Source organism: Cervus canadensis, chromosome 15 (assembly GCF_019320065.1).
Source record: "Cervus canadensis isolate Bull #8, Minnesota chromosome 15, ASM1932006v1, whole genome shotgun sequence".
Taxonomy (NCBI): domain Eukaryota; kingdom Metazoa; phylum Chordata; class Mammalia; order Artiodactyla; family Cervidae; genus Cervus; species Cervus canadensis.
The window spans coordinates 69,194,621-69,207,505 of record NC_057400.1 but is presented as its reverse complement, the minus strand read 5'-3'; the positions used below and the strand labels follow the sequence as shown (position 1 = coordinate 69,207,505).

Below are 12,885 nucleotides of genomic sequence, written 5' to 3'. Positions count from 1 at the left end.
GTACTATAATATTATACAGTCATAGTAGTATTATAGCATAGTAGTAGTATTCCACAGTATGAATAATAGTGAAATACAACTTCAGTGGTTCTCCAGAGAATTATTGTGAGTAGGAAAAAACCAATACCAAAGAGTTATATACTATAGAAATCCATCCATATAACATTCTTAAAATGAAAAAAATATAGCAATGAAGAATATATTAGTCATTACCAGAGGTTGGAGAGCAGAAGTTGGGTGAGGTTATAAAAGGGCAACCCGAGGATCCTGAAGTGATGACACTGTTCTGTGTCTTGATGTGGTGGTGGATAGTTGAATCTACTCATGGGATAAAACCACATAGAACTAAGTATATAATACCACACACATGTATATACACACAAGCGCACATACAAATGACTGGAGGAAACAGAATCTCAGTGAGATCTCTGGGTTGTATCAGTGTCTCATCCTGGTTGTGATACTGCACTGTACCATTGTGAGAATCCGTGTACAGAGTACACTGGATCTCTGTAGTATTTGTTACATCTGCATGAGCATCTATAATTATTATATCAAAATTAAAAGTTTAATTAGAGAAAAACATTTATATCATTAGTTTAATGACTACATGGAATTCATTTGTATGTATGCATCCAATTCTTAATCAGTTTTCTACTGTTTTGAACTGTTAGGTTGTTCACAACTTTTTAAATAATTCCACAGTGAACAATCTTGTAAATAAGCTTTCAATTCAGCTCAGTAGCTCAGTTATGTCCGGGTCACTTTGTGACCCCATGGACTGCAGTACGCCAGGCTTCTCTGTCCATCACCAACTCATGGAGCTTACTCAAACACATCCATTGAGTCAGTGACATCATCCAACTATCTCATCCTCTGTCATCCCCTTCTCCTCCTGCCTTTAATCATTGCCAGCATCAGGATCTTTTCAAATGAGTCAGTTCTCCATATCAGGTGGCCAAAGTACTGGGGTTTCAGCTTCAGTGTAAGCTTTAGAAAATGCTTTATTCTCCCTGTTTTTTAGGGTGGGTTTTTTTTTTCTTTTACTTTAAGAAAAGTTATCAAAATTATGCATGCACATAGTTATAAAATAAAATGGCACTTACATTGTGCTTCTCAAAGTTTAAGGTTCATCTAGATCACCTGAGCTCTGCTGGGAGACAGGCTCTGACTAGACGTGCAGGTGGGACCTGACAATGCAGTGCTCACCAGCTCCCGTGTGACAGGGCACTGCTGATCCCCCCACCACGGCCCGACTCGAGAGTAGTGAGGAGTCAGAAGACTTCCTCTGAAAACAAGACAGCCATCTGCTTGTCCCTCCCTCACCCACAGACAATCAAGTTAGATTTCAACAACAATGTTAAACTGCTATTTTGATTTATTATTTAAAATGTTATCTATTAACCTCCAGTTGTGGTCATCATGAAGAATCAGCATCTCAAATTTTTGTCTCCTTTCCATTCCTATTCAAATAATATCATCTTTTTTACTGGTTAAATCAGTTAACGAGTGTTTATATCACCATGGACATGAAAGTATTATTCAATGTAGAGCCAAGTAGTGGATTATAGTGACTTTTTTTCCCTGGAGTTAATAATGACTGCAGTTTTTGCATGTGTGATTTTCTTTGTCTGTCGTTCAATTTAACTCTCCATCAGGTCATCTACAAACCATTTTATAAGTGTTCAAACATGTCAGTATTCTATCAAGTCTCTCCTTTCTTCTGGGGGCTTTCCTCTTGGAAACCTCTGACCTCCTGCTATAATTCCAACGACTTGTTCTCCAGGGATTCTGCATAATTTTCCTCCTGATTTCCTGTTTCTTGAATCCTACATCTATCTTTACTTCTTTATTATGCTCAAAAATATCTTCCTTAAGAAAAAGTACATAGGAGGTATAGACATAGAGTTTTTTGAATGTCTGCAGAAAAACTCCTTTTTTAACTTTCATACTTGATGGATGCTTAGGCTTTATGTAGGATTCTGGACTCTTTGTGACCATGGACTATAGCCCACCAGGCTCCTCTGTCCATGGAATTTTCTAGGCAAGAATTGAACCAGAGTCTCTCTCTTGCATCTCCTGCATTGGCAGGTGGATTCTTTACCAGCTGAGCAACCAGGGAAGCCCCTACCACACCTAGTTGATAATACACTTATCGAAAGTGATAGGCCCTTCCTGAAACAGGTCCTTCATCTACATTCTTTTAGGCAGTTGGGGGGGAAGGTTAAAAGTTTTTCCTGAGTCTTTGCGGTCTTAAAAATAATCAAACTAAATTAGTCCTCAGTGCCAAAGAGACACTTCAGGGTGGCAAATTTTGCTCCCCTACAGTATAAAAAATTGGTATGAGATATACCATGAGATATACCATACTGATTTCACCATTTACTAACTGTGTGACTTTAAGCAAATTAATTAACTACACTGAACTTCAGTTTTCTCCTGTGTAAAGTGGAGACAATAAATACCTCAAAGGGCTGTTGAGGTTCATTTTTTAAAGCACAGTGACTAACACATAATCCATCTTAACTCAAAGTCAAATCCCCACTCCCATTTTTATTTTATTCTATAGATGACAGGCAATAGACTCCTGATTTTTTTAACCCTTAAAGAAGATATTCATATGCTGTAAAACTCTTTATGATTCATCATGGTAATTCAAATGTTTTTAAGGAAACAGCAATGGAAATGAATAATCCTATTTTTAAAATATCAGATTATATCAAGTATTCAATAAGCGGTGAATTTTCTATTTGTTTGGATAATAATATATTTTATACTTCATTATGGGCTCCCCTGGTAGTCAGTTGGTAAAGAATCTGCCTGCAATGTGGGAAACCCTGGTTCAATTCCTGGGTCAGGAAGATCCCCTGGAGAAAGGATAGGCTACCCACTCCAGTATTCTTGGGGTTCCCCGGTGGCTCAGCTGGTAAAGAATCCACCTGCAATGCAGGAGACCTGGGTTTGATCCCTGGGTTGGGAAGATCCCCTGGAGAAGGGCATGGCAACCCACTCCAGTATTCTTGCCTGGAGAATTCTCATGGACAGGGGAGCCCGGTGGACTACAGTCCATGGAGTCGCAAACAGCCAGACATGACTGAGTGACTAAGAACACACAGACTTCATTGTAAATATTTAATTTATGACATATAGATTTGAGTAAATATTTTATCCAAATAAAATATTTTCCTTAGCATAGAATTGCACTGGAGTTAATTATAATGATTTATTAAGAGTTGTTATTGAACTTGAATTTTTTTTTTTGAACTTGAATTTTTAAAGGCACTAATTCAGAAAAATTATAATTCACAAATTTAAGAAATATTAGAGATTTTACACAGGATTAATCAGACAGTTAATAGTTTTCTGAACACACAATATAATGACAAAATAAATGAATGAATGTAGAAACTAAACAGACAATTCAGCCAACGTAAGCCCTAAAAACAGGGGAGAGAAGAAAGTTTAGGTTGAAAAAACTTTTCCCTACTAATGGATGTGTTTGGTCTAAAGTTATCCAGATATAAACCAAAGTATTTTTCATTCTTGCTTGAGTAGTTAGCTCATGTATGCATGGCCTAAATACTTAAAAATCCAAGCTGTTATACTTTAAAATGCTAATAAATAAAAGTTAATATCAAAAGTAAATCTGTTTAAACTACTTTAAGACACATGTTTGGTACCTAAACAATGATATTTATGGTAATATGATACAGGATATTCACAACTTAGTTTTAATATCAATGTCTTTCACATTATGTACATAAATTAATAAATAAAATGTTTATTAAAGTAGATAATACATGTGCTATGCTGTGCTTAGCCGCTCAGTCGTGTTCCACTCTGTGTGACCCCATGGACTGTAGCCCACCAGGCTCCTCTGTCAATGCAAGAATACTGGAGTAGGTTTCCATGCCCTTCTCCAGGGAACCTTCTCAATCCAGGGATCAAACCCAGGTCTCCCGCATTGTAGGTGGATTCTTTTACTGTCTGAGCCACCAGAGAGACCCAAAAATACTAGAGTGGGTAGTCTATCCCTTCTCCAGGGGATCTTCCCAACCCAGGAATCAAACTGGGGTCTCCTGCATTACAGGGAGATTCTTTACCAGCTGAGTTACCAGGCAAGCCCAAATAATATATTTTTGTACAAATCAATGTTACTATTTATTAAAGGTTTATTTTGTCCAATGATACAATCACTGATTAAAATCATCTATGATGAGATTAATAATGTCTCACATTTTAAACCTAAAAATTGCTATTCAACAATCTATGACCAGGAAGCCATGTATATCTTATTAGTCATTAAATTTAACTTTCTTCCTCCATCAAATAAGTAACTGAATGAGACAATTTGATATTCTCTTTACCTTCCTCTCCCTGAGACTATTTAGAGGTACAAATACATGACCACAATAAAATGACCACTAGTCCTGACTAATAAAAGATTTTTCCATTGCACACAAGAAGAGTTACTTATGAAGGAAGCATAGCACATTTCATATCCACCTACAATAAAAGCTTATCAAGTTATTTAGCCCTCAAAACTTAGCTCAGGAAACCAGATTTACTGAGACATATTCACATAAACCAGAAGCACTAAACGGGATTTTTTAGTGCAGTATTAAAAATATGGCCCAAACATTTTAGAAAGAAAAAATATATACATACATAGTTACAGCTATGTTGTTCTTGCTGTTGTTCGGTTGCTAAGTCTTGTCCCACTCTTTGCAACTCTATGGACTGTAGCCCACCAGGCTCCCTCTGTCCATGGAATTTCCAGGTAAGAATATTGGAGAGGGTTGCCATTTCCTACTCCAGGGGATCTTCCCAATCCAGGATCAAACCCACATCTCTTATGTTTCCTGCATTGGCAGGATTCTTTTTACCACTGCACAACTTGGGGAAAAGTTATATATAGTTTTATACTATCTAAATTGCCCTATGTAATTCCAAGAAATAAGATGTTAAAAACAATGAGATGAGGACCCCGCGGTTGCTTTCCGGTCATGTCTGGGAAAGAAGGCAGGACCTGGGTTGAGAGTCGGACAGGGGGGAGACTTGCAGAGGACAGGGTGTGAGGTGTGAGAGTGGGAGGGCGGCACGGGCCCCAGCAGGCACTCTCCCGTGCGTCTCTGATGGCAGAGCCGCCATTGTGGTGCGAGGGGCTATCCCCCAGAACAGCCCGAGTGCCTGTGCCCCGAGACGAGAGCCGCAGGGGGCTGGCCCTCCAGTCCCCTGGCTGCCCTGCTCGCTCCTGTCTGTGCGTGTTCAGACCAGCCTGGAACACGGAGGCCTGGGAACCTGTGAGGACGGCACTCCTCGGGGAACTAGTACAAGTGATGACCGCTGAGGTGGACCCAGAGGCTGCGGAGCTGAAGGATTTTTTCCTTCTTATTTTCCTTCATCCTGCCTGATGGAGGCATGGACTGTTTCTAATTTTGGGTTTTTGTCTCTGACTCCATCAGCCCACCCTTGTGAATAACCTCATAGGATTGCCTTCCGTGCACGCTAAGACCTGAGTGTCACCAGGCCATCTAGGAACTGGATTCTCCTCCTGCCCGTGTCTTCAGTACTGCTCGCTTAAGAGATGGCAGTGTCTCATAAGCATGGCTGTTTATCCAATGTCAGGGCTTCCATATCAAATTGTGCTCGGTTCCTGACAGACGAGAGCTGTCCTGAATGTCGCTGACGAGCCGTGGTCCTCTCGTGCCCAGGTGCAGAGCCAGAGGGAGCAGGACTGGGAGTCCGCGCAGCAGGCCCGCGTGGTGGACACCGTGGCCCAGGCGTTCGAGAGTGACGAGGATGTGTCTGCCGGCGAGGGCGACGGGGTCACCCTCCTCAGCTCGGCCGGTCAGCTGCCGCCCAGTGTGCAGGCCGATGCCGACACTCTGCCTGTGATGTGTCAGGAGCCGCTGGACGCCATCAGTGAAGAGATCCGGTGGGTGCGCCCAAACTCAGCTCCCCAGAACCTGGGCTTCTCTGAGGAGCTCTCTTCTCCTACGAGAAGTCTGAGTGTTCCACAGTGAGAGAACTGACTTCAGGCCTGCTTCAAGGATTTTCAGTTGTGAGAATGCCCTTGATGAGAGAGCTCAGTCAGGCAGGGCGTTCTGTCCACAGCTGGTTTCAGCACTCTGTTGGGGGGCGTTGTAGGGTGTCCCCCCCAGCTCTGAGCCCCAAGGTGGGTGAGGTGCCAAGGCGGTGTCCTCTGCGGCCCGTGTGCCCCCCAGCCCTGTGGGTTCACCCACCTGTGTCCATCGGAGACTCCCACGTTCTGGTGCAAAGCCACCTGGAACAGAAAAGCAGGGGTTTGGGGGTTGGCAAATTCCCACTCAGATCTGCATTGTCCTTTTGAACTTAATACAGTGTGAAGATTGGCTTGTTGTAAGACAGTGGTCCAAAGACACGGGTTTGAGTTATTCTCATCTCATCAGTATATTTAAGATGTTTTCTTCCCACACCGTCTTGGCAGTTGTAACAGTTTACAAAATGGGATAGCACGCAAAGGCGCTCCTCGTGGTGAGCAGCAGGCCTTGGGTCTGGGTGCAGCCGGGTGTCCGGGGGCCGGAGGCCTGCCTGGGCCACACCGGCACAGCTAAGCCCCTGTCCCGGGTCCACGTCCAGTGTGGCCTCAGGCCGGTGACCGTGCGCAGGACCAGGCAGAGCTGCTGCTCAGATTGTTCTCGTCACGTCAGCCCAGGTCGAGGTGCTCGTGCCTGTGTGCCGAGCACGCGGGGCTCGCGGGGAAGGCAGGGGTGAACGGCACAGCCAGCAAACGCAGGTGGTGCCGCCTGCACTTTTGATGCCGAGACAGACTGCTTCCTGCGCCCTGTTTGAGCTCAGAAGAGCTCAGAAAGATGGGCTTTCCCCATCCCTGCAGGAAATGTGGAACGGTTTTTTCCATATGAATATTTTTATTTTTACAGCAAGTTGTCAGGTAAAGTGAATTTTCCTTAGGCAGTAAGTTGACTTGTTTTATAAATGGTAAATTCTGTCCATCAGCTTGCTATCACAAGTGAGAAACTTTCAGGACTTATAGGTAGAATGAAGCTGAAGAGGTTATGACCTGCAAGAATCCTGTAGTTTATTTTGGAAATCATTTTATAGGCATCATCGAGTATTTAAACTGCTATATAAAATCATCCACTACACATTAGGGGAGAAGAGCAGGAAGCGTGAATTCTAGGTGAATGCGGCACATTGACATGAAGCCAGAAACTCGCACAAAGCTGGTGGAGAACTTCATCAAGTGATGTGTTTGTACATATTCAACCATTAAAAAAGAAAAATCCCCTCAGCACTTCATCTGGTCTGGGGACTTTTGTTTAGAATCTCCAGCTTGTTCGTGAATCGCTGTGTTGGTTATAGAGAGTTCCCGATTCCCAGTGGAAAAGACTTGGGGCACTGACGTGCACCTCTGCCCTGAGAGCAGGGAAGGTGAAGGTTGTCAACTTCAGGTATCTCCTCACAGGGAGAGAGTCGCCACCCAGGCCCCGTCAGAATGTTAGCGTAAATAAGTCAAATCAAACGTGAATGATCAGGGGCCAGTTTGTAAGTCTCAGTGCTAAGTTATTCCAAGTTTGAGAATATTCAAAAGAGGGAAAGTCGAACCCTTTAGCCGAGATGTGAAATGAGCAGATGTTCCCGGAATTTGCTCATCGTGACACAGAATGCCAGCCCAAATTTGTTGTCCAGACACGATCCTGTGCTGACAAAGGCAGCTGACGAGTTTTGCTCTCTTTTAGGTGGATCCAGGAGGAGAAGGAGAGCGCGGAGCAGCGGGCTGAGGAGACTGAGAGCAGGGCGGGCTGGGCGCGCTTAGGCAGCCTTCGGCATTTTTTTTTGTTTGTTTGGTTTTTTAATTTTTTTGTCAGTGCTTTTTATTTAATCAGCACATTACAAAAATAAATAAAAATAAAGGGAGGGGAATTAAATTACAGCCAAACTGAGCTTCATGACCTTTTCTGATTATAAACTACACATTCTTACAAACACTCTATGCATACATACAAAAATGAGACAAATATAAATTAACAAAACATACAGTTAGGTCAAAGAATAGCTACAAAAGAAATAGCACTGAAAAATGAACACACATTGCACGTGTGTAATCAGCAGTTTCAAATATACATCTAAGAATATTTCCAAGTGGAAAAAAAATGGCACATTTCCTTTTCATTGCAAGTTTAACAACTGCTTGAACATAACTAATTTCTAATAACTGCATGGAAAGTATATATCAACCCTTCAGGTTTTACAAGAAAAAAGAGAAAAACCAAATCCTGAACTATTTTTCCTGTGACTTGTTCTGTGCACGGGTGTAATTTTCACAGCCATCTGTTCTAAGATTATTTTTCTTAAGACACAAAATGCTCCTGGTTTGCATGCACAATATCACTGGAAAACCAACAATTAAAGAATAAAGGGTGGGGGTTTTTTTGTAGGTTAGTTTTTTCCTTTTTTTAAAAAATTGTTCTAAAAGTCTTCATAGCAGCGTGTCAAATGGGTTCATTGCTTGCACACTCAAGTATATCAGTTTCTTTACACAATGCTGATGACCAGTGCAGAGGAGGAGACTTCGCCAAGCTTCACATGGATGGAACTAGAGAGTTCTTTCTTTAGTCCCCAACCATTCCTGAAATTTGCACCGCCTCCATAAATTAAAAAAATAAATATGGAGAGAGAGAAGGAAACACACAAAACTGGAATCCCGCGGGTGCGCCTTCCCGCAGTTTCAGGCCCGGCAAGGCCCACGAAGGAGCAACTCCAGACCCCGGGTCCCGGCTCTTGACACTCGGCCCCCCGACACCACCCCGCCAAACCTCGCGTGCCGCCGGGGCCCCGACGCCCCCACCAGCTGCCTAGCTTGGGTCACACACGGCAGCAGGATCTGCACAGACAGGCTGTGTGACAACTCCCGCGGAGAAGAGGCGCTGCACGCGAGGTCCCCGCTGGCAGCCGCGGGTTCCTTCCAGCCCTGTGGCAGGTAAATCTGGCCGGCGGTGCTGGGAGCAACTCAGCGTGAGCCTCGGGGCACAACTGAGGCCCATGCTCCCAGCTTGGGGCAGGCCCTCGTTCTCGTGAGCACCACGGGGCCCGCAGGCTCGACGCTGGGCCTATTAAATCGGGACCTCAGTTTCACAGCTTTCTCTTTTTTATGTGAATTTCAGTAGTGCTTCGCAGCCACCTGGAAGCTAATTCTATGTAAAACGGCCCCCTGCCTTCCCCACCCCCAGCCTCCCCTTCCAGCCCCCCTTGGGGGGATTGAGACTGGAAGAGAGAATTCTCTGTGGGTCTTCACATCAGTCTTTGTTCCCCAAAGCCAGAGGGATCGCAGGCGGCTAGCTCCCTTCTCTGGGTCCTCTCCCAAGCCCCCAGCCCCTGATCTGGGAGAATCAGAAAGAAAATTAAGGGACACATCATGGGTTTTTACAGCCACTGGGGTTGAATGTGGAGACCCAAACAAGCAGCTGCAAATGATCAGTGGCAGACTCAGCAGGCAGTCAGGAGTTCGGCTCCCGGCTGGTAATTGTCTCCAAGATCCAGCTGTCTCACTGGGCCTTTCGGGACAAGGCTTCGTCTTCAGCAGAGACTCAACTGTTTGGAAACAGCTTTAAATCAACAGGGGGTGAGGGGAGGGGTACATCATTACCACATCACCCTGACCCCTGACATCACCCAGCCCCAACCCCTGCAGCTCCGCAGGGCAAATGTCATGGGCATCGGCAGGAGCCTGAGCCTTTAGGTGGGCACCGGCTCAGTCCCAGGCATGGCAGCCCCACCTTCCCCAGGAGGCAGGCTGTTGACAATGGGCACCTGCAGCTGTCCTGGCCTTCGCCACGGGATGAGTAAGCTGCATGATTCAATTGAAAAATTCACCCAAGAAAGGAGTTGTCCCTGTCATCACCCACCGCTTGGGAGCGGGGACCCAAAATGAAAGAACTTAGTCAACCAGCTCCTTAACCAACACTACAAACAGGGCTGGAGGTGGGGGACGAAGGATGGGAGATTTGGAGGAGGGGATGTGGGGGCGGTTCCATGTCTCCACAAAGGAAAGCCCTTCTCCCTAAAAAAGAAAAAAGAGCAAACCAGGGTCGTGCATGGCCAAATTAAGAGGACATGATCTTTGCACCAGGCCGGCTTCTCCTCGATTGAAGAGGCTGTCCCAGGGCCACAGGCGTTTGGCCATCTAAGCCCACGTGAGGCGCAGTCCAGGTGGCCGGCTCCAGGAGCCTCTGGGAGAACAGACGACCCAAAACAGGAGCCAGCAAATGGCCTCCATTTTCTGGCCTCCAACCAGAAACTCCCGGCGTTTCAAGTCACTGAGCTCCGTCAACCTGTGTCCTGCCTCCTCACTTGCCGGCTCCTGCCCGCCCAGCAGGGAGCGCTCCGTGCCCCGAAGGAGGCGGCACAGCCCGGCGCTCCAGGGAGACCGGCTGGGCGTCCTGACTCCGGTATGTGCCTGCCTCCTCCCTGCCACATGCCTCCCCGAGCACACTGTTTTTCTTTCTTTGTTTTTCCTCTTTTTCCCCAGAAGAAAATCAGGTACAATTGCTATGCTCAGAGGTCCAAGACTTTTAAAATTGCCTAGTCTTTAATCATTTCATAATGGCACAGGGACCAATCCGTCTTGATATTTGGACCACCAGCTTAGCACGCCATCATGAACTCAGCCAGAGCCTGCCTCTGGAGCGGTGGGCCTGGCCTGTGCTGGGCACGGCAGCGGCAGGTCAGTTTCTGTGGTCAGGGAGCAGACAGCCTCGTGAAAGTAACCATAGGCAGCCCTCATGGCGAGTGAAAAGCGGGCAGCACATTTTCCATCGGGGAAGCGTGGCTGCAGAGTGCAGGGCATGCGGTGGCAACAGGACCAAGAATCTAAACTGGTCTGCTTGCTGATGGGCCTGGCCGCGCGCTCTGGCCGGCTGTGTGTGTGAAACCAGTGAAAGGCCAGTTGCCCCAGGGCCCCAGGGAAGAAGTCGGGCAGCCTCACTCTCCCAAGTCTCAGAACGGGATGACAACCTAGGGCTTCTGGTGACAGAGTGTGCGGCTCTAAAGCACATGTGGCGGCTTTCTTGCGTGTGTAGCCTCGGTTTCTGAGTGCACGGCTGTTTACCCCGTGAATCACGTGTACAACACTCTGCCTTGAGACTGCACTTGTATTATCCTTTTTCTCTGTCACCACTCATTTCATGTCAGCTGCGTTGTTAGCATAGAGTTAAATTAACTGTGGGTCACTTTAGATGCAAGTGAAGTGGTAACTGGTCCATTTTCTGGTCTTTTGACACACTGCTTTTATAACTTGTATCATTGCCAAAGCAGTTGATATTTAAAATTCTTTGACGATTTCTCTGGGTTTCATGCTTGGTTTCTTTCCGAGTATTTGTAAAAGAACAGTTCTGAATATCTTCTTGTGGAGTTTTCGGAAGGTGTGTCTGCTGTCATCATTGGATTTGATTTCCTGACTCATCCTGTTGTCTGTTTAGCCTTCGTCAATCCAGACCCCAGCCTCCCAACCCCCCCACTGGAGGCTGTAGTTCACACATCCATCTCCCCTCCCCCATCCTCCCCCTTGCTCTGGTCATATCAGTGCTGTGTTCCGTTAGTCTGGTTTGTGCTTTGTCTTCGTGTCTCATTAAATGGTGTTTTTCCTGCATAGCAGTAAGTTAGAGTTAGTGTATCACTATAGAGTTAGAAGCATTGTGTAGGTCGATCAAGCACTACATAACCTGTGTAATCATAAATGAGATTATGCTTACATGAAGAAATGCTCCTCTAAACGTAGAGTTAATGGTCTTTTGACCCAATATCCTTTCTGTGTTGATGCTTGGAGTTTAGACGGTAAATCTCTCATCAGCTTTTGCATGGTTAATGTCTCTACTAGACTCTTTTACAAAGTATCTTTTATGGTTCATAAGATGTGAAGACTCCACTTGCTATTATGCTGGCTTTCCTTACAAATTTTCATGGGATACCTGCTTTAATGGATTTATTCTGAGAAGTTTTATATCAAATTCTAGGTAAGGATTTTACATTAATGTCCAATAGGTGGTTAGATTTGTTCAGGTTTAAAATAGGTATTATGGTAACTTCCTAATCAGTGAAATTACTACTTTAAAGTATAACGTGTTTTCTATTAAGAGAAACTAACTTATAGCGAATTTTGGCTGAGAATAGCCAACTCTTAAGGCCCTTTGTTGACCAGAATGCTCTGCTTTAATAAATCATGATATTGTAATAGAATGGTATCTCCTGAGTAATAATTTATAGTGTTTCTCTAGTAAACCTTGAATAACTTATTTCACTTCTGTGGTTAAAAAATAAGTCTGTTTCCAGTTACATGTTCTCACTTCTATGTTTGCCGTCATGTTTGCTTTACTGTATTTGCCTGTGACGCTTCTTGAATTTTTAGCATCAGAGTTGCAATCAATCTGGTTTCTGTTCATTTCTTTGCATGCACCTTTCAGCCTGGTGAGTTAAGGAAGCATCGTCGAAAGGTTAACTATTTAATGATATAGCATGCGTTTGTTTCTCTGTGAAGTATTAAAGAGTCCTTATCGTGTTACATGAATGAACACTATGTGGTTATGTACTGGTGAATAATTGACATTTTAATGGAAGTTTTGAAACTCATCCACCAGTTGAAATATGCTGATGGTTCTCTTGGTAATAGGTCATTCCGGGACTCTTGTAACAGTTTGCCTTTCTCCCACTTGTTTACCTTCTAATCAACTCATGCTTATTTATAATAGACATAGGATTATTTTTAAAATTTTCTTCAGTTCTTTTTTGGCCATGCTGCACAGCTTATGGGATCTTAGTTCCCCAACCAGGGACCAGGCCGGTGTCCCGGCAGTGAGAGTGCCAAGTCCTAACGTCTGGACCACGGTG

General features: G+C 44.8%; 1 protein-coding gene across 4 annotated transcripts in view; it reads left to right on the top strand.

Moving 5' to 3' along the window:
• The window catches only part of LOC122453685 (liprin-alpha-1-like), a 160,234-nt gene extending 152,292 nt beyond the window's left edge, over window positions 1-7,942 (top strand). For all 4 annotated transcript variants that reach the window (XM_043487775.1, XM_043487770.1, XM_043487774.1 and 1 more), the window contains 2 exons: window positions 5,715-5,938; window positions 7,743-7,942. In XM_043487775.1, the coding sequence (XP_043343710.1) occupies window positions 5,715-5,938; window positions 7,743-7,905 (387 nt within the window). In that variant the 3' untranslated portion in view covers window positions 7,906-7,942. The remainder of the gene's footprint in view (window positions 1-5,714; window positions 5,939-7,742) is intronic.
• The last annotated feature ends 4,943 nt before the right edge of the window (window positions 7,943-12,885 follow it).